At 37.0% G+C, this 20548-nt stretch overlaps 2 protein-coding genes across 4 annotated transcripts in view; one reads left to right on the forward strand and one right to left on the reverse strand.

The window, feature by feature from the left end:
* LOC127654245 (glycerol-3-phosphate dehydrogenase, mitochondrial-like) overlaps nt 1–11481 on the reverse strand; it is a 34674-nt gene extending 23193 nt beyond the window's left edge. The window contains exons 1-6 of the mRNA XM_052141355.1: nt 11363–11481; nt 7900–8004; nt 4363–4534; nt 3355–3479; nt 1652–1749; nt 866–1029 (exon numbers count right to left, since the gene is read on the reverse strand). Of these exons, the coding sequence (XP_051997315.1) occupies nt 866–1029; nt 1652–1749; nt 3355–3479; nt 4363–4534; nt 7900–7998 (658 nt within the window). The 5' untranslated portion in view covers nt 7999–8004; nt 11363–11481. The remainder of the gene's footprint in view (nt 1–865; nt 1030–1651; nt 1750–3354; nt 3480–4362; nt 4535–7899; nt 8005–11362) is intronic.
* A 3045-nt stretch (nt 11482–14526) lies between these two features.
* Nucleotides 14527–19920, forward strand: LOC127654246 (nuclear receptor subfamily 4 group A member 2-like). 3 transcript variants are annotated; one of them, XM_052141357.1, is made up of 8 exons: nt 14527–15263; nt 15547–15645; nt 15898–16751; nt 17554–17683; nt 17811–17974; nt 18278–18480; nt 18586–18764; nt 18857–19920. In XM_052141357.1, the coding sequence occupies exons 3-8, from the start codon at nt 15900–15902 to the stop codon at nt 19090–19092; spliced, it is 1764 nt and encodes a 587-aa protein (XP_051997317.1). In that variant the 5' UTR covers nt 14527–15263; nt 15547–15645; nt 15898–15899; the 3' UTR covers nt 19093–19920. The 3 variants fall into 3 exon arrangements, with proteins under 3 accessions (XP_051997317.1, XP_051997318.1, XP_051997316.1); XM_052141358.1 differs by having other exon boundaries at nt 15547–15637; XM_052141356.1 differs by having other exon boundaries at nt 15552–15637.
* Nucleotides 19921–20548: the final 628 nt, after the last annotated feature.

The following is a 20548-nucleotide window of genomic DNA, read 5'->3' on the forward strand; positions in this document are numbered from 1 at the left end:
GCATATGGGTTTGGCACTACATGAGGGTCAGTAAATGATGACAGAATTCAACTACTCACAGACACATCTCAGACCAGTTACTGCCGGCTCATAAGCATGCCACGGCAGGGAAAAGAGCACGCAGACGTCTCTTTGGCTCTGTTTCTCAAGTGAAGGGACTCGATGTGACAGATCGCTGCTCAGATAGCCGCCGCACTCCCCCTGAATATAAGCTGCCCGCGAACCCTGCGAGGAAATCCGTGCATCAACGCAGGCCAAATTAAGTTTGACAGGAAGCACCAGAAGGCAGCGTTGAGGGCGGGGCTTGTGCTGCCGTGGACAAGACCTTGAGTAAAGGGGACACGTTCTGCACACCCAGACTAACCAGTGACATATGGGAGTTTGGCCTGGTGTCCGCCTCAGGCGGCCCGGGGTGCAAACGGACCAACAGAGACACGGGCACAATGACTGCAAGTTTGGCTGCAACAGCCAGTGGCAGTTTTCCAGTTGAGATTATGCAGGAATGTTACATTTACATTACATTTACATTTATGCATTTGGCAGACGCTTTTATCCAAAGCGACTTACAGTACAATTATTACAGGGACAATCCCCCCGGAACAACCTGGAGTTAAGTGCCTTGCTCAAGGGCACAATGGTGGTGGCCGTGGGGTTCAAACCAAGGACCTTCTGATTAACAGCCCTGTGCTTTAGCCACTACGCCACCACCACGCCAAATGTTACAGGAAACATTGTTACTGCAAAGCATATGGTAAGTGGTAAGCTAGTAACACATTCTGAACTTAGCCTATAACTTTACTGGCAAGAGCATTTTTGTATGTTTTACAGGTAAATAATCAAATAAATAAATACTCTTTTTTCTTACCGTCATAGTAGACAATGGCTCCTACGAGTTTGTCTTTCTTCAGCATAGGAAAGAGCTCCAGTGCTTTGCTCTTACTCAGAACGTAGCTGCTCTTCAGACATTGTGATCCGGCCACCAGGTCATACATCTTAATGCCAACCCAGTAATATGGCAGCTGCCACCACCTGAGAAAAACATCAGCAGTCATGTCAATAACAAGCCTAAAAATCATGAATTCAACAAATATAATGCCTGTACACACATGCATTAACATGTTAAGCAGGAAAAACATGGCCTAGAATATTCTATTTACGGTAGATACGGTTGTACCAGGGCATCATTGTAGACTTTTTTTAAAAAAGGAAATCTATGTAATCTTGCGGTTTCTCTTTTCTGTGACCCTTTTTTGACACTTCTCTGGCTGCTTTAAATATCAGAGCAAGGTATAAATGCCACAAGTAATTAGTAATGATGATGGTTAAGACAGGAAGATCCTTTAAAAACCCAGAATGACAAGAGGCAAAGACTGGAAGGGTGAGAGATCCACAGAATATCCCAACCCGACCAGTGCAGGTGACCACATGAAAGGTCCAATGTCATTTCTGTGAACTTATCAATGGACTGATTTCCAAAACTCTCTTTTATGCAATCAGGATATCTCCAGTCTTTCTCTTTGACTTCTTTCTTTCACCTCTATATGTTCTGCCTATTTTATATCTCTTTCAGTGCTTTTTGAATAAACGTAAATTAGTGTAATGTGAAAACTGGTCAAAAGAGAGTCGTTGCCGGTACTACTGATATTCTTACTTGTAAACAGGGAGCATTATGGGTAAAGGGGCAGACAGGTGAGGGGCGATGTCCAAAAGATTGGCACGTTCATGAAGGGCCTCTTTCACCATCATGTACTGAGGAAGAAAATGTAATTTGTTCAGTCAAAACTGTCTCTTTTGATCCAGAGCATACATTCCTATATATATATATATATATATATATATATATATATATATATATATATATATATATATACTGTATATTAAAGATTGTTTGATTTTTCTAAATATGTAAATTGTTTATCCACGTACTGTTTGTTTATTTCTATTATATATAATTTTAATAAAGAATCTGAATACTGTACATAATAGAATACATTATATATAATTAATAATTAATCCATCTTCCAAATTTAAGCTAAATGGTTGAGAGTTTACTTATAGGAAAAGTTCCCCCAAAATGAAAATTCTCTAATTGTCATTGCCATCCCAGATGTGAATGACTTTCTTTCTTCTGCAGAACACAAATTAAAACGTATTAAATATTTCAGCTCTATAGGTCCATACAGTGCAAGTGAATTGTGGCCAGAACTTTTAAGCTCACAAATGCACATAAAGGTAGCATAAAAGTAATCCATAAGACCCCAGTGGTATAATCCATGTCTTCAGAAGCGATATGATAGGTGTGGGTGAGAAAAGATCAATATTTAAGTCATTTTTTATATATTTTACTATAAATCTCAGTAAGTGGTGATATGCAAGAAGAATTCTAAAAAAACAAAACAAAAAAACATTACCAAAAATCATTTGAAGAAGAATGTGCAAGTGAAAGTGGAGAATTATTGTTAAAAAGGACACCCACACCTATCACTGGAAGACATGGATTATACCACTGGAGTCTTATGGATTACTTTTATGCTACCTTTATGTGCTTTTTTGAGTTTAAAAGTTCTGGCCACAATTAACTTGCATTGTATGGACCAACAGAGCTGAGATATTCCTCTAAAAACCTTTGTTTATGTTCTGCAGAAGAAAGACAGTCATACACATCTGGGATGGCATGAGGGTGAGTAAATGATGAGAGCATTTTCATTTTTGGGTGAACTGTCCCTTTAATGTCAACATGAAAAGCTCTTTGCAACCCATTTTACTTCCATAAACAAAAGTATTTAAAGTTAAACAGTACATTAAATGCATTTAAAGTAAGGCAGGACTTGATTTCATCCTTTGCAAATTGATTGGATTGTCAAAAGTGGGCATTACATACCAGAATAGAACAAGGTGTTTGAAGCGGAGAGAGTTAAAAAAGTATGTAATGCAAGTATGCAAACATAAAAGGAGTTTGATAGCAAAGCCAAAAAGGAAAGACGTTATTTATTTATTAATTCAAATGTAAAGTTTTTACAATTTAATGAAAGATTTGTTTCTTTTGTAGGAAAACGTGCACTGATCAATCACGGACAATAAGACCAGAAAGTTGCAATAAAAAAGTAAATAGGGTCAATTTAGTTTTAATGTTGACTTTAAAGTTTAAGAAATATAATAAATAATTTTTCATTATATTGATGATCAGCAATTTTGAAGGTTTTGTCTATACATCCTCCACACTGGCGAGATATCTGCAATAGTTTGTTGAGTGTTTGTGCTTGTCTAGTGCTCAAATGTCACAGCGGTGGCGTAAGCAGCTTTGCAATCCTTCTTCTAAATATTAGGGCAAATTGGGAAAAATGGGGCCTTCACCTGCTCATAATCTAGTTTCATGATGGCTTTCTGCAGATAGCGAACTCCTCCGTGAATGAGCTTGGTGCTTCTGCTGCTGGTGCCCGATGAGAAATCGCTCCGTTCTACGAGGGCGGTCTTCAGATCTGGACGAGGGGGCAGGAAGACAGGTAAGGAACGGATTAGACAATGCACTGGCATTTCAAGACCTTACAGTGCCAAATATTTAGACTGCAGCTGCTGTCATTTACATATGGCTTTCCTCACTATCTGTAATATGTATGAGGAAATATCACAACATGCTTATTGCATCCAGGCATATATCTGCTATTGACCTCCAAAGTTGAATACAACTTCAAATGAGAATTCCAAAATGCAATCTTAATAACCATGGTTAAGAAAGAAAATAACAAAAAAATAAAGAGACTAAAATAGGTTTACAATGCAGTAGTTCCGGATTAAATGTGACCAGCATAATATGTCAAATGAAATCATATTCAAGGCAGTAGATCACTCATGGACAATCAGCAAATTTTGCAATATAATGGAATTATAACATAATTTCTGTGCGACTAGTGTAAACAAACATACTTGGAAAAATAATTATTGTTTCTAAACTATTTTCATAAACACGTTCCTTCAGCCACGCATTTTAATGTTCAAACATGTCGTTCCGACCCAAACTCAAGCCATTAATTTAGCTAGAATTTGTCAGACTGCACAGAGTAAACCAAGAAGTGGCTGACGTATAGCTGTCTCTACGTATTAAAACTGGTATAGGAGAAAATATTTACAGTAGTATCAAACATTTTTGCAGGCTTCAAGCCAGTGGTGAAGCCAAGAGTGGGCCTGGGCATGCCCAAATTAGACCCAGGCCCACCCTGAATATTAGCAATTATTCTTTGACTTGACTTGATATTTATAAAATAGATTTAAAAATACATCAATTCTGTTTTCTTAAAGTGTGAAAGAACTGTTTAATTGTGCCGCTTCTCCGTTGTTAAGTTTGTGAAAAGCACTAATACCTACTCCGTGTGACAGCATCTAAGGCACATCCTGCACCTGTGGCTCCGCCCCCCACCACCAAAACATCAAACTCTTCTGTGTTTTGCAGCGTTGAAAGCTGCTCCTCTCTTGTCGGGAGAGCATCTTTAAACAGCATCTTTAACTCGCCCTGCGCCTCGACATAGGCCAATCGAGCCTGGATACAACCAGCAAGAACAGCAACAAAGAAAAACACAACTAAAATGGGAGGAACGTTATCCATAAAGCCAATTATATTAGGCTTTATGCTCTTTAAAGATGCAATCCAGAATGTGTACAATCTTTCACATTTCTGAGCTGAACATGACTTTATTTGAAGCATAAATGTCAAGAGTTATGTTATTGCTAAATCTAGATCTAAATCTTGGGGCTTCTGGATGGAATCTTTAATAATTTGACATAATTAAACAAGTTTAATTAGATGAATTAAACAAGACACAAGATAGCAAATGTCTATAAATTGACTAAAACACTAAACATGCACTTTTCTTAATCATCCCCCCACATCAAGATAACACAGAATATATTTCATGAAATATCAGATTAGTAAACATGCCAACGCGTTGGTATTACATGGCATGCATAAATATTAATTTTGGGTTAGTGTTGGGTTATTAAACTTCTAGTTAAGTTAGACATGCAGTACAGTAAAGATCCAGTTCTAGCTCTATGTATGGATTCATGACTTGGTCACTCTTTATGGCAACTTGCACTGTGACCATTCATGTACATAAACTACCAAATAAATACTCAACACTGTTTATCCTTAAAAATTCCCTTGCATCAAGTCTTTTGAGTCTTTTTAAGTCAAGCAGGGAGTTTGACGGTGTGATTATACTCTATCAATCTATCCAATCCAATGTGTCAGTCACATTGTGCCCTCCACAAAGGGGACAAAAAAACCTCAGACACAAATGAAGACAAAACAAGCTTGGGCGAATCTAGGTGTCGAGAGTTTTAGCCATAATGAAACGCTTTATTCATTTTCTGTTAGCATTTGGCGTAAATGATTACATCAATCTGCCCCCAAAAGCCCGTAGGGTCCATTTGACTTGCAAATGACCAAATGAGTAGACATTTGCAATTTAGACAGTAACAGCATGTAAAAACAAGATTCAGTAATTAGTGTCTATTTCCATGGACAGACGTATTTAAAACATCCGCACACTATTAAGAGAGGCTGTCCTGCAATCACGACAAGTGCACGACGGTAACAGAGAATTTCATGCAAATATGCAATCGGCCACCGGAGAGTGATACTTCAGCCAGAGTGTAACAATGCCCTTGCCATAGAGGAGAAAAACACACACGCTCACCAAATTAACATTACAATCCCAAAGATTAGCATCTGCCACATGCATGATTACAAGCCATTTTTGGAAAGCAAATTCATTCTTTTGACTTTTGCTTACCCATTTGGACTGCATTGAGATGATATGAGGAATAAATAAACAAATACATTAAATGGAGAAACATCAGAACAAAAGTTTGTGCCAGTGAAAAGATCCATATGGGATGCAAATGTGATGTGAATATGATGTTGACTGTAGAAAATGTTATTAAGGGACAAGACTTGCCTCCTGGAAATGACTGACTTTTTTGCGTGTTTCAGTTTTAATGTTTCAGATTTACGTTTTGTTCACATTAAACCAATCCACATTAGCAAAGATTAATAAAATAGAAAATTAAAGGGATAGTTCACCAAAAAATGAAACTTCTATCATCATTTACTCTCATACCATCCCAGATGTGTATGACTTTCATTCTTCTGCAGAACACAAAGGTCCATACAATGCAAGTCAATGGGTGCCAAAAATTTGAAGCCCCAAAAGGCACATAAAGGAAACATAAAAGTCATCCATAAGATTCCAGTGTTTAAATCCATATCTTCTGAAGCGATACGACAGATGTGGGTGAGGAACAGATCAAGAACTCCTTCTTCTTTTGTTTTTGGTGATTTGAATTTGTCATGCATACCGCCCCCTACAGGGCAGGGAGGAGAATTCATGGTAAAAACTGATTTAAATTTAGAACTTTTTCTCACTCAAATCTATCATATCACTTCAGAAGATGCGGATTTAACCACTGGAGTTTTATGGATTACTTTTATGTTTACTTATGTGTATTTTGGAGCTTCAAAAATGTGGCACCCATTCACTTGCATTGTATGAACCTACAGAGCTGAGATATTCTTCCAAAAATCTTAATTTGTGTTCTGCAGAAGAAAGAAAGTGAAACACATCTAGAATGGCATGAGGGTGAGTAAATAATGAGAGAATTTTCATTTTTGGGTGAACTATCCCTTTAAAAAATATAAAACAGTTATAACATGTAATCTGTTATAGAACAGAAAATAAACAATAAAAAAACTGAGGAATTCCTTACTAGGAATAGAAATATACCCCAACATTATAAATGTAATGGGGACTTTTTTTTGTCACTTTTGTTGCTAATTTTGCTCCTGGTTAATCTCTGACCCTGACTAAAACTAATAAAAGTATTGCAGAGTGTAAATGTTTGTGACAAGATATCAAGATATCAGTCAGGTGAATTAAAAAATATATCCAAACTCAAGATATTCTCTAACTGTAACCCCCCCCCCCAATCTCCATGGCAACCACGTCCTTGAAAGTGCATAATTCTCTCACTCCCTGGAGTTTCACTGGGATTGGAACAGTTGATATGCAAGATAATGGACAAAATGGGCTTGGTAAGATTTAAATAAATGATGAGAGAGAAAATCAGGACTCCCATTGCTCTTCAAGGGTCTGTCTTTTTTTTCTTCATTTGTTTCAGAAAGCCTTGTTGATTATCTTAATCTACTTGACCTTCCGATATTTGGTATAGCATCTAAACAGACAAGACCCCTGGGGTTCACACTAGTTTAAATACAGACAGAACATGGCGTGTGACGCTCTCCCGGATGGCGTGAATGCATGTGGATTAGATTGTTCATGATTACATATTCAAGAGAGATCCTTTAAACAATGTGTGTATCACTCTTCAAGTGTAATCTCCCTTTAGCAAACACAAACTGAATTTAATACGGTAGTCTACCCGAGAGGGAGCAGAGAGTAAGTTTGGAGGTTATACATAAATGTATAACTGGGATTTGTTAATGTACGTGATTTGGTAGGTCTACTATTATTAACATCAGTTTTTGAGTTGTCTATTTGTTTTTCTTTCATAAATAATAAATAAAGAAAAGTTTAAAAAAAGATTCAAATGTCATCTGTAATTTGACATACAAATACATGACCTGAGCTGTGCTCTTTCTGAGCTGATATTTAGGACTGTATAAATACAGAGAGCACATTCCTGAGTCAGGACTAGGCATGCTCTGGTACAGAGGGGTGTGACGAGCTGCACTCTGTGCATTCTGCGATCTAACCTGTAGGAGTCACTGTATGGATGTGAAATGGGCAACCAAAAGATTTGGACATTGTCAAAAGAATTTGCCAAATCTTTACATTCAAATAGCATAAGGCAGAGTAACAACATTCAAGACATCTAAATAGATACCTGATTCTTCTTGTATTCATAGAACTGTGACAGGCCAAAAGCTGCTGCGACAGCTCCACCCCCTATTAGGGTCCCCTTCACTGCTTTTCTGAAAGCCATTGATCCCTGTAATAAACACAGTTATAATTATGCACATTTATCAGTTTTGTTTAGATACATTTAGGAAAGCCAATCGATCCCTCAGGATCAGTTTCCTCTAGATTCTTACTAATCACACATCAGATTACTGAGTAGTAGTTTGCATAAATTACTGATCATGACATATAATACAGATAACATCTCGATATCGCTTCTTAAATTCCAGGATCGATCTTTTACTCTATGCGCAGCCCTCTACTACAATGAGAGGACATCACGCAACTAAAAACCTCTTTGATTAGCCACTATTCTGGTGTAAATGTAAATGCTCAGATTTCACTCACCAGTGACTGTGTAGTATAGTGGGGAATAAGTTCAGCACCAAGCGTTCCGTGTAATGTGCGTCCAAAGACGAGATTCACACAACCCGTTTATCATTGAATAATGTTTCTCTTTTAATTCCCTTTTGGTTCTTTACAGTCAATTGTTGATCAAAAACGACAAAAAATAAACATACATTTTCAAATCGGATGTGTGTTCATTTACAGATGCTCTCTAAAGAACTTCCGGTTTTCTTAAAGAGACAGTACTGCTTTTTAACACGTGCTTAAAATATCAATGTAAATACATGCATGCAATCAATAAATATGTAACAAAATATAATTTCATATTTACTATTTAAATGTGACCAAAATGATGAAATACTAATTAATATAATTAATAAAATTACTATTTTTGTAATGTGCCAAGTTAGAAGGTTCTCTGAATAATTAACAGCATTAGCTGGGAGAAAACTGTTTTCATATGTAAGCAAAATGAACTTTATAACTGAAATATACCCATTTGATCTGTATGAATACTAGGGATGGGATGACTTATTGAATTTCAATATATCACGAACCAAAAAAAAATGCAAAACAAAAATTTTTAAATGTGAAACATTGTTTTCTGTCCATGGGATCATAAATGAAATGACCTGTTTTTAAAAACGATAAAATCCTGAACATTTTCACATATTTTTCAGGACAGTTTCTATTCAGATCTATTGCTTGTTCTGCTCCTGATCAGCCTAAATGTAGCCCACTTTTTCTGAAGGCTTATTTGTTTGTGATCTTTTCTTATAGTGAAAGTTATATGAGAAACTCTATTATTTAAAATGTGAAGATTTATATTGTGCATTAAAGAACTTTATTTTTATGAGAAATTATAATGTGCATTTTGCGCAAACATTTTTCAAAAAATAAACCCAATTTTCTGCCATGCATTGTCATTTAAGTGTTATTATATCAAATCATAAACCTCATCTCGTATATCGAACCGAATCGTGAGATAACCATATCGTCCCATCCCTAACCAATACCCAGCTCTACTTCTAACATATACATTCTAAACAAAAACACAAGGAATTAGCCAAACGACTCCCTTGACAGACATTTTTTCAGTTCTACATGTTTACTTTCCATATAAAGAATAACTGCTTCCCACTTTGATTTCTTGAAGTACTGTGTGAAGGTTTTTGTGCAGCTATGCAACTAAAATGACTGATCCTGATGCTGGTTTAAGAAACAGACAAACAAAGCAAGAATAATTTAGGCTATAAGAATACATATCAACAGCCTACACTGTGTGACTATGAACTTTTAAAGCATACTGTGCAACTTATATAAAATCATCACCTGGCCTTGGCTGTAATAAAACAAAACCTGTCAGCAACAGTTGCTCTTACAAATGTGTTTATTTCAACATGTCAAGTGTCGATTCTATTCGCCCAGTTTCTTGAAATGAATACAGGATGAATTCTAAAACTGACAAGCTCCGATGAAGGTCACTGAAAATCTCTATCATGGCTAATGCCCATGGGATGCATGCCATGATCACTAAATGATAGGGAAGTGAATGAGTCATTATTGCTACTCAAGATTTAAATCATGCCTATCCCACATGGGCCGTTTATGGCCTACCATGTGCAAGGGAGAGAATGGCTAAAACAGGTAAACTGTCTGAGAGAGGACTTATAGGTTATTATTTTACCTGCTCAATTATAAGTCTTGAATCCTATCGGGCAATTCAGGCCAAAAATTCAAATAGCCTACATATACAGGTTAAATTTAGCCTACAACCGCTTGTATTTCACCTAATGAGAAACAATGGGACAGTTGTTTGCATTTAGGCTCAAATCTTAAAGGTGACAGTGATGCCGTGCTGCAATACAGGCCCATGTAAAGCTAGATTTGTTTTCAATATTCCAGACACATTCAGCCATAAACGGCGATAACTCCTAAATGGCTTGGCAAATATTTCCAAAATAGTATTACTGAAAAACGTGGAAAATTAATAATAGTTGTCATTATTTTCACTCGATATTATTGGCCTGCAAAAGCCGTCGCAATATGAGTTACCCCGGGAAGAGTTCCTCCTGCCGCAGCGGTAAGGGACCGTGGAGAAACTGCAATTTCCTTTGGGGTTTTTTGTTTGTTTGTTTTGTAATAGCTTGGTGTGTGTGAACTGCATGTCCAAAATAAGCTTTCGTTTAGTAATAGTTTTTTGTTGAAGGAGATAAAGGCACAAAACCAGCGTCATTTAATAGAGGAGGACGGGTGTGCCACTTTCGCAACCATTGATATTACCCCTACTGTTTGAATAGGGAACTGCATGTCCAAAATGACAGAACAAGGTTCCCTAAACAAACAGTAGGGGTAAAAAGAAAGGTTGTGAAAGTTGCGCAATGTCCTCCTCTATTGAATTATGCTAGTTTCATGTCTCTATGTCATTCAACAAAAAAGCTATTACAAAAAGAAAGTTACTTTTGGATATGGAGTTCATACACCAAGGTACAAATACAAACAAAAAACTAAATAAATGTGCACTTTCTCCACGGTCCCTTACTTACCTACGCCAAGAGGAACTCTTCCCGGGGTAACTCACATTGAGACGGCTTTTGCAGGTCAATAATATCGAGTGAAAATAATGAAAAATATTATTAGTTTCCACGTTTTACAGCAATACTATTTTGGAAAGTATTTGCTAAGCCGTTTAGGATTTATCGCTGAAGGAATCTGTAATATCGAAATCAAAACTATCTTAACCTCGAATCATAAGCGATCCTTCCGTACATCACTTGAACTCACGTGAAAACCATTTCTGACATCAACAGGTCGAATCCGTGACAAATAGCTCGTGTGATAACATATAGCGTACAGTCGTGAGTGTAACTGATAATTATGCACGTTTATATTATGGTTCTTTCAAGAATTAACTCTCAATGGGCTGGGAGCATCAGTGGCTGGCTCGCATCCAAGAATAAGCACGGACAGGCTCGACGAAAAGCGAGGTTTCGCCCGATAACACCGCGAATAATATGTCAAAAGCCCACTTTTATACTTACTGAATTTTGAGATGTTTGGAGTTTGTTGTTGTTGGAAAATCATCGACAGTGAAGGTAACAGCAGTGTTGTTACAATGTTACTTCAGGAATCCAGGAAATAGAATTAAGTATTTGATGGATAGGAGGACAGGCCAATCGGTTTAGAGGATTCACTCCTCTGGTCCAATCATATTAAAGAGGGCGTTCACTTCGTATAATTAATTATAGACGCACTTGGAATTGAAAGGCGTTTTGTAAGACGGTCTTTTATGAAAGAGAGACACCTGGACACTGTTTAAAGGAATATTCCGGGTTCAACACAAGTTGATCGACTCAATCGACAGTATTTGTGGCATAATATTGATTACCACAAAATTAATTTTGACTCTTTCTTTCTCTCTTTCTTTCTTTCTCTTTCTTTCTTTCTTTCTTTCTTTCTTTCTCTTTCTTTCTTTCTTTTTTCTTTCTGCCTCTTTATTTCTCTTTATTTCTTTTTCTTTCTTTCGCTTTCTTTTTTCTTTCTTTCTGCCTCTCTCTTCCTTTCTTTCCTTCTTTCTTTCTCTTTCTTTCTTCCTTTTTCTTTCGTTCTGCCTCTTTCTTTCTCTTTCTTTTTTCTTTCTTGCTATCTTTATTCGTCTTTCCTTCTTTCTCTTTCTTTCCTTTTTTCTTTTTTCTTTCTTTCTTTCTTTTTTCTTTCTTGCTATCTTTATTTCTCTTTCCTTCTTTCTCTTTCTTTCCTTCTTTATTTTTTCTTTCTTTTTTCTTTCTTGCTATCTTTATTTCTCTTTCCTTCTTTCTCTTTCTTTCCTTCTTTCTTTTTTCTTTCTTTTTTCTTTCTTTCTTTCTTGCTATCTTTATTTCTCTTTCCTTCTTTCTCTTTCTTTCCTTCTTTCTTTTTTCTTTCTTTCTTTCTTTTTTCTTTCTTTCTTTTTTCTTTCTTGCTCTTTATTTCTCTTTCCTTCTTTCTCTTTCTTTCCTTCTTTCTTTTTCTTTCTTTTTCTTTCTTTCTTTCTTGCTATCTTTATTAGTCTTTCCTTCTTTCTCTTTCTTTCCTTCTTTCTTTTTTCTTTCTTTTTCTTTCTTTCTTTCTTGCTATCTTTATTTCTCTTTCCTTCTTTCTCTTTCTTTCCTTCTTTCTTTTTCTTTCTTTTTCTTTCTTTCTTTCTTGCTATCTTTATTCGTTTTCCTTCTTTCTCTTTCTTTCCTTCTTTCTTTTTCTTTCTTTCTTTCTTTTTCTTTCTTTCTTTTTCTTTCTTGCTATCTTTATTTCTCTTTCCTTCTTTCTCTTTCTTTCCTTCTTTCTTTTTTCTTTCTTTTTTCTTTCTTTCTTTCTTGCTATCTTTATTTCTCTTTCCTTCTTTCTCTTTCTTTCCTTCTTTCTTTTTTCTTTCTTTTTTCTTTCTTTCTTTCTTGCTATCTTTATTTCTCTTTCCTTCTTTCTCTTTCTTTCCTTCTTTCTTTTTTCTTTCTTTTTTCTTTCTTTCTTTCTTTTTTCTTTCTTGCTATCTTTATTTCTCTTTCCTTCTTTCTCTTTCTTTCCTTCTTTCTTTTTTCTTTCTTTCTTTCTTTTTTCTTGCTATCTTTATTTCTCTTTCCTTCTTTCTCTTTCTTTCCTTCTTTATTTTTTCTTTCATTCTTTCTTTTTTCTTTCTTTCTTTTTTCTTTCTTGCTCTTTATTTCTCTTTCCTTCTTTCTCTTTCTTTCCTTCTTTCTTTTTTCTTTCTTTCTTTCTTTTTTCTTTCTTTCTTTTTTCTTTCTTTCTTTCTTGCTATCTTTATTTCTCTTTCCTTCTTTCTCTTTCTTTCCTTCTTTCTTTTTTCTTTCTTTCTTTCTTTTTTCTTTCTTTCTTTTTTCTTTCTTGCTCTTTATTTCTCTTTCCTTCTTTCTCTTTCTTTCCTTCTTTCTTTTTTCTTTCTTTTTTCTTTCTTTCTTTCTTGCTATCTTTATTCGTCTTTCCTTCTTTCTCTTTCTTTCCTTCTTTCTTTTTTCTTTCTTTTTTCTTTCTTTCTTTCTTGCTATCTTTATTCGTCTTTCCTTCTTTCTCTTTCTTTCCTTCTTTCTTTTTTCTTTCTTTTTTCTTTCTTTCTTTCTTGCTATCTTTATTTCTCTTTCCTTCTTTCTCTTTCTTTCCTTCTTTCTTTTTTCTTTCTTTTTTCTTTCTTTCTTTCTTGCTATCTTTATTCGTTTTTCCTTCTTTCTCTTTCTTTCCTTCTTTCTTTTTTCTTTCTTTCTTTCTTTTTTCTTTCTTTCTTTTTTCTTTCTTGCTATCTTTATTTCTCTTTCCTTCTTTCTCTTTCTTTCCTTCTTTCTTTTTCTTTCTTTTTCTTTCTTTCTTTCTTGCTATCTTTATTTCTCTTTCCTTCTTTCTCTTTCTTTCCTTCTTTCTTTTTCTTTCTTTTTCTTTCTTTCTTTCTTGCTATCTTTATTTCTCTTTCCTTCTTTCTCTTTCTTTCCTTCTTTCTTTTTTCTTTCTTTTTCTTTCTTTCTTTCTTTTTCTTTCTTGCTATCTTTATTTCTCTTTCCTTCTTTCTCTTTCTTTCCTTCTTTCTTTTTTCTTTCTTTCTTTCTTTTTTCTTGCTATCTTTATTTCTCTTTCCTTCTTTCTCTTTCTTTCCTTCTTTATTTTTTCTTTCATTCTTTCTTTTTTCTTTCTTTCTCTTTCTTTTTTCTTTCTTTCTCTTTCTTTCCTTCTTTCTTTCTCTTTCTTTCTTTTTTCTTTCTTTATTTCTCTTTCTTTTTCTTTCTTTCTCTTTCTTTTTTCTTTTTCTCTTTCTTTCCTTCTTTCTTTCTCTTTCTTTCTTTATTTCTCTTTCTTTTTCTTTCTTTCTTTCTCTTTCTTTCCTTCTTTCTTTCTCTTTCTTTCTTTTTTCTTTCTTTATTTCTCTTTCTTTTTCTTTCTTTCTTTTTTCTTTCTCTCTGCCTCTTTCTTTCCTTCTATTTCTTTCTTTCTTTCTCTTTCTTTCCTTCTTTCTTTCTTTCTTTTTTCTTTCTTTATTTCTCTTTCTTTCTTTTTTCTTTCTTTCTCTCTGCCTCTTTCTTTCCTTCTATTTCTTTCTCTTTCTTTCATTCTCTTGCTTTCTTTGCCGTTTCAGTTGCACAGGTGAAAGCTTAAACCTAAAAAAAGTTGAACGCGACCGCATCAGGCGTCACAGTGACGCAGCTCTCTTCAGATCAAACAAAGTGTCCTCTGTTACAGCGGGATTCCCTCCTCACAATGGAAATCCTTCAGTGCTCAAAGAGAGCAATGGAATCAGATTAAACACATCTCAGTCTACTGAAACTTTTCCTGAACTTTCATTAGTTATGTGCAAGTATCAAGAAACTACATCAAAAGAGTATGGTCATGGATAAGATCATAAATCAGTGAATAAGACATGTGCAACAGAAGAAATTAATTAACTTTCATTCTTGATCATGTTCTTCTATTTTCCTTCAGCTCGCAGACAGAACGTTGTTTTTGATAAAACCCAAAACATAACCTCTGCAGGAGTAGCCTACAACGAAAGCCACTGTATTAGTACCAATCAGTGAGATATGTTATCCTGTGTGGGTGGTTTCTATATTGGAAATGATTTTGCTCAACAGAAACTGTACAGGAAATTAAAATAGCCCCGTACATGCAAACGCGCAGATGAGGTGCGCAAATGAGCGCGCGGAAGAACGGTCCCTCTGTCCAGAGAATAACTCGCGTCAAAGCTTGGCGCTTATGACGTCACGCCCCATTGGCCCGTGGGCTGTGGCATTTTGAGTTCTCATAAACAAAGGCACAGCGCTTGAGTTCCAGTCTTCGCGTGCAGCCGAAGGAGTTAGGAGCGCACAAAATAGGCTTTGGCATCACATGCATTCTTCTATACACGAAACATCGCAACAGGAGCAGCTACATGGAGACACAATTTTCAAGTCTTCCAAATAGCGATTTGAGGTATGTAATGGTAAATAAAATCTACTTTTCATTAAGTTGTTTTGCAATAAAACTGTATTTTAAAAGTTCAAATGTGAGAACGTGGTTAAATAATAGGTACATCTAGGCTATACTTATAATCAAAAACAGCAATTTTGTATTATTTTGTCTTCAGAAATTAATTTTATTTTGCCACACAGCCTTAACTTAATACATTATTTTAAAGGACACTTTAGGCGTTAAATACATGTAGATCTTGACTTCTGGAAGAAAAACAGATAATTAAAGTCTCTTTTTTTCACAGTAAAGCAAACTAACAGAGAGACACGCTCTGACATCAACCCGTGCACGAGCCCTGACTTCAGAGATTGTTCCACGAGGGATAAAAGTAGCAGGTGTGGAGGTAAACTGAATGTCTGAAAGTGTGCATACATATATAAATATATATATATAGGAAAACACAGTTAGGCCTGTTGTATGGTTCTGCAGTTGGTTATTATTGGTTGTATGTCATGTGTGTTGCAGAAAGCTCACCATGAGAATAATAATAATAATAATAAAAAATCCCCAATAGTTTGAACCTGAGAAACATTTGAATACATGTCCTGCACCTTGTCAGAGAAATCCATTATAATGTAGTTTTCTAACATTGCAGCCATGCCCTGCGTCCAGGCTCAGTATGGGACATCACCACCAGGAGCCAGCCCCGCATCTCAGAGTTACAGCTACAACACCACGGGAGAGTACAACTGCGACTTCCTAACGCCAGAGTTTGTCAAGTTTAGCATGGACCTGACTAACGCAGAAATATCTGTCACTTCTTCGCTCCCCAGTTTCAGTACGTTTGTGGACACCTACAGTTCCAGCTACGACGTAAAGCCTCCCTGCCTTTACCAAATGTCCCACTCTGGGGAGCAGCTGTCCATCAAAGTGGAGGAGATACCCACACACGGTTACCATCAGCAGCACCATCCGGCGCACCAAGCCGAGGAGAGCATACCCCATAGCGGACCTTTATACTATAAACCGCCTACCCCAAACATCACCCCATCACCTAGTTTCCCAGCTCCTCCACACCACACGTGGGACGAAAGCGGGTCCCTTCACAGTTTTCATCAGAACTATCTGGCGACGTCACATATAATAGGCCAGCAGCGTAAACACGCGATGTCTCGGTTGTTCTCGTTCAAGCAGCCTCCCGCTGACACACAGATGTCAAGCTGCCAGATGCGCTTCGACGGATCTCTCCACGTGTCCATGGACACTCCGGGTTCTCATCGTGCGCTGGAGAGCTTTGCCGTTCCGGCACCTCCGAGGAAACAGCACGGTTTGGGTTTAACCCACTCGCTCAACGTCGGCCACGGGCACCCCTTACTGGAAAGCCCGGTGGCCTCACCTCCGAATAGAGGATCCCCATCCAGTGAGGGTTTGTGCGCTGTGTGCGGGGACAACGCAGCCTGCCAGCACTACGGAGTGCGCACTTGTGAGGGATGCAAAGGATTCTTCAAGGTAAAAAAGAACAACATTTATCACGTCCCAAACGACAAACTTGTCATTTGGCTAGCTCTATCCAAACCGTCTCTCAGTACACTTTTTAAAGGGATGGTCCCATTTGGGTAACCACTAGTGTCTTGGGTACAACGATTATAGTTCATTCATCATTCATATCCTTTCTGTTGCCTGCCTAGATCTTTAACTGCTTACAGATTGGAAACTTGGGGCGCTTTAGAACCCGGTCTACAGTAAAGCTACCCCTAATTATCACACTTGTATTGATTTGATTCAGTATGCACCTAGGGACACCTCCGTTCATCGCTGCCACCATTCCTTTCGTCTAGATATAAATTGGTTTGCACTGAGCGTCGGATCTCACCTAACCATGCGTAACAGGCTCTCCCAGTGGTGGCATTAAGACAGATCTTTATGTCACCATCGTGATAGAATAATTGCGCTAATCCGACAAGAGGGGTCGCGGATAGAGTGTCGGGGGACCCCGAATTATGGCAACTCACGGATCTGTATTTACCGAATGTCTGCCCTGTCCAGCCCTTGAATGTATTACACAGCATTGGGTTTAAGTGTCCTATTCTTTGTAACTTCCCACTGTGATTGCAGTTCAAGTTGTTGCCTGATGTGTGTGTGTGTGTGTGTGTGTGTGTGTGTGTGTGTGTGTGTGTGTGTGTGTGTGTGTGTGTGTGTGTGTGTGTGTGTGTGTGTGTGTGTGTGATTATTAGTGCCATGTGAATGTAGTTATATTGCAGAATTGTATATAATTATTTACATCACATACATGTCCTTACTTTTTTTATAGCGAACAGTGCAGAAAAACGCCAAATATGTTTGTCTGGCAAACAAAAACTGTCCTGTGGATAAAAGACGCCGAAATCGATGCCAGTATTGCCGGTTTCAAAAGTGCCTGGTGGTGGGGATGGTAAAGGAAGGTATATATCAAAGTAAGGTCTTTTTTTCTTCTTTAGGATCAAATCTTGCTTAGTTACTAAGTAACGTGTGTTATTACATAGAGGCAATGTGTTTAATGTGCAGGCTGTAACTAATTCTTTTTTTTAGTCGTGAGAACAGCCAGTTTAAAAGGTCGGAGGGGTCGCCTCCCATCGAAACCAAAAAGCCCGCAGGACATCCCGGTCTCTTTGACACCTGTCAATCTCCTGAACATCCTTGTGAGAGCGCACATAGACTCCAATCCCTCTATGGCCCGACTGGACTACTCTAAAGTGAGCATTAAGCTTCCAATATTGCACAGAATGTCATGCACTTGGAAAATCCAACAGCATAAAGTTTGATCCCGTTTTAATATACTCTATATAAAATGAAAGATCAACAGGCTATTCAAAATCCATCAACAAGGAAATTAGTAATACAGAAGTAACACTAATTCAATGATAAGTTCATTCTTTAAGAGTTTTTTTAAGAGTGTAATTTTTCCCAAATAATAAAAGGGCAGTCATTTATTTTTTGCTTGTATGCAGCCTATTCTATTGTATTCTGATTACAACATTATTTGCATTAAATTGTAGTTTCAGGCAAGCCCAGAGTATCACAGTGGAGGAGATGAGTCTCTGCACATTCAGCAGTTCTACGATCTTCTCACTGCTTCCATGAGCATCATCCTTGGATGGGCCGAGAAAATCCCCGGTTTTTCTGACCTGCCCAAATGCGACCAGGAACTGCTTTTCGATTCAGCCTTCCTTGAACTTTTTGTGCTGCGGCTGGCTTACAGGTAAGAAACCCTATAGACTACTGTTTTGACCGGAACTCTTTCCATTTAAATCCATTTTATGGATCCATTCCTTCCAGCTTCAAAGTTAAGTGACTATTTTCGCAGATCCAACCTGGCCGAGGATAAGCTTATTTTTTGCAATGGAGTGGTTTTACACAAGTTGCAATGCGTGCGAGGCTTTGGGGAGTGGATCGACTCCATCGTTGAGTTTTCTTCCAATCTTCAGAGCATGAACATAGACGTCTCTGCCTTCACCTGCATGGCTGCTCTCGCCATAGTAACAGGTAAGACAGGTCTGACCTTTTCCAAGTGATGCACATAAAATAGGCCTACAGCATGCACCAGACCTCTGACGGCTTGTTTCTTATCTTCCCAGAGAGACATGGACTAAAAGAGCCTAAGAAGACAGAGGAACTTCAAAACAAGCTAGTAAACTGTCTGAAGGATCAGGTGTCCTGCAGTGGTGAATTGTCTAAACTGTTGGAGAAGCTGCCAGAGGTGCGTGCTCTATGCACGCAGGGACTGCAGCGCATCTTTTACTTGAAACTGGAGGATTTGGTTCCCACGCCTGCGATCATTGACAAACTCTTTCACGATACGTTACCGTTCTGAACAACCGGCTGAACTGCGACAGGTCCATAAAACGTATTCCTTGATGTTGCGGACTTGAAGAAACGAATGGGTGGGAAACTGGTGGATGGAAGCTTATTTTTCCACGTTTGGAACTTGGCTGTCTGGGAACAAAGGTGAACAGTTCTCTTCAACACAATCTTGGAGGAAACAATAATGTTAGTTCAGAATTGGCCATTCAAAGAATTGCGGATTAAAAAAAAATGTGACTGGAAATGGACTATTCAGTAATGCCAGTTAAGAGTCCTACTGGGAAAAAATGCGATGTGGTGGAAATGTATTTGTATTGTTATGCATCAAAGCTCGTTTATGTTGATACCCGTGAAACCATTTGATATATAGGCTAACTTCATACATGTGGAATACAATATGTATCCTGATGATTTACGGGAGCAAAATCATTTCTACAAGGCACATTTACCACTATAGATTAGCTTTAACATTTAGAGATTGGGAGGACAACACAGCTGCACACACGAGGATTTTGAAATGCATCTGCAACATTTGTGGACAACGAACATTGATTTCAGAATGGATACATACACAACATATATGTGTTTGTGTTTATGATTTTAAGCAGTAAACTGTTATGAAGAAATGAGTCGCTTTTTTTACAGTTCTGAAAGTATGCATGGAATTCGTTATTAACTTTGTATTAATTTCATATTGAAATAATGTCCATGAGGTTTACATGCAACTGGTTTTCAGTTCCTAACATGCTAATATATTTCAGACCATTGTTTTCTATGATGTTATGGTTTTTACTCTGCATTCTGTGTTAACCTTCTCTCATGTAGTGCATATACTTAATAAACCTAACTATTATATCTTTTTTCTTGGTATCATTATTATTATTATTATTGCACATATTGTCTGAACAATAGTTTGAATTTCGATTCAGTTTAGATGGCAGAATTTTCTAATCTAAGGTTTCTCATTCTAGAGAAGTAAATCATACATTATTAATGTGTTTATATTATTCAAGCGTTATTACTTCCTAAAAAGAACAAAGTAACCTTTTGTCGGAGGCAAAATTGTGAGCACTGCTGCCTAGACAAGGTTCCCTATATTGGGCAAATAGAAACTGATATAACTTTGTCAATAATTCTAAATAAATCGTTCCAGATTCTTCAGAAGGAAAAAAAGACAAAAAGAACGAAAAAGGAAAGATCGCAGTTGCGTGTTTGTTGAACCTCTAATTCAGGACGCTATCCTGAAACGCGTTCACTAATGACGAACATTTTCACGTTTTTGTTTGTATTATATAATTCATATTTTTTTAGACTAATGTCAGCCGCTAAACTTGAGAGGTGTTTGTGCTTTGCCCAAATGTTTTACTCAATGTTCCATTAATGTTTGATATTGGTTAAAGCAATGTTTCCCAACCACTAGTGTGCCGTGAAAGATTATCCGGTGTGCCGTGGAAAATTATAAAATT

The sequence above is a fragment of the Xyrauchen texanus genome, chromosome 13 (assembly GCF_025860055.1).
Source record: "Xyrauchen texanus isolate HMW12.3.18 chromosome 13, RBS_HiC_50CHRs, whole genome shotgun sequence".
Taxonomy (NCBI): domain Eukaryota; kingdom Metazoa; phylum Chordata; class Actinopteri; order Cypriniformes; family Catostomidae; genus Xyrauchen; species Xyrauchen texanus.

Excerpts from the sequence above, each read along its gene's own strand:
- LOC127654246 (XM_052141356.1), top strand. The coding sequence starts at position 15,223 with ATGGAGACACAATTTTCAAGTCTTCCAAATAGCGATTTGAG. Across the intron at positions 15,264-15,551 it reads CTTCCAAATAGCGATTTGAG|CAAACTAACAGAGAGACACG; the intron begins GTATGTAATGGT and ends TTCACAGTAAAG. Across the intron at positions 15,638-15,897 it reads ACGAGGGATAAAAGTAGCAG|CCATGCCCTGCGTCCAGGCT; the intron begins GTGTGGAGGTAA and ends CTAACATTGCAG.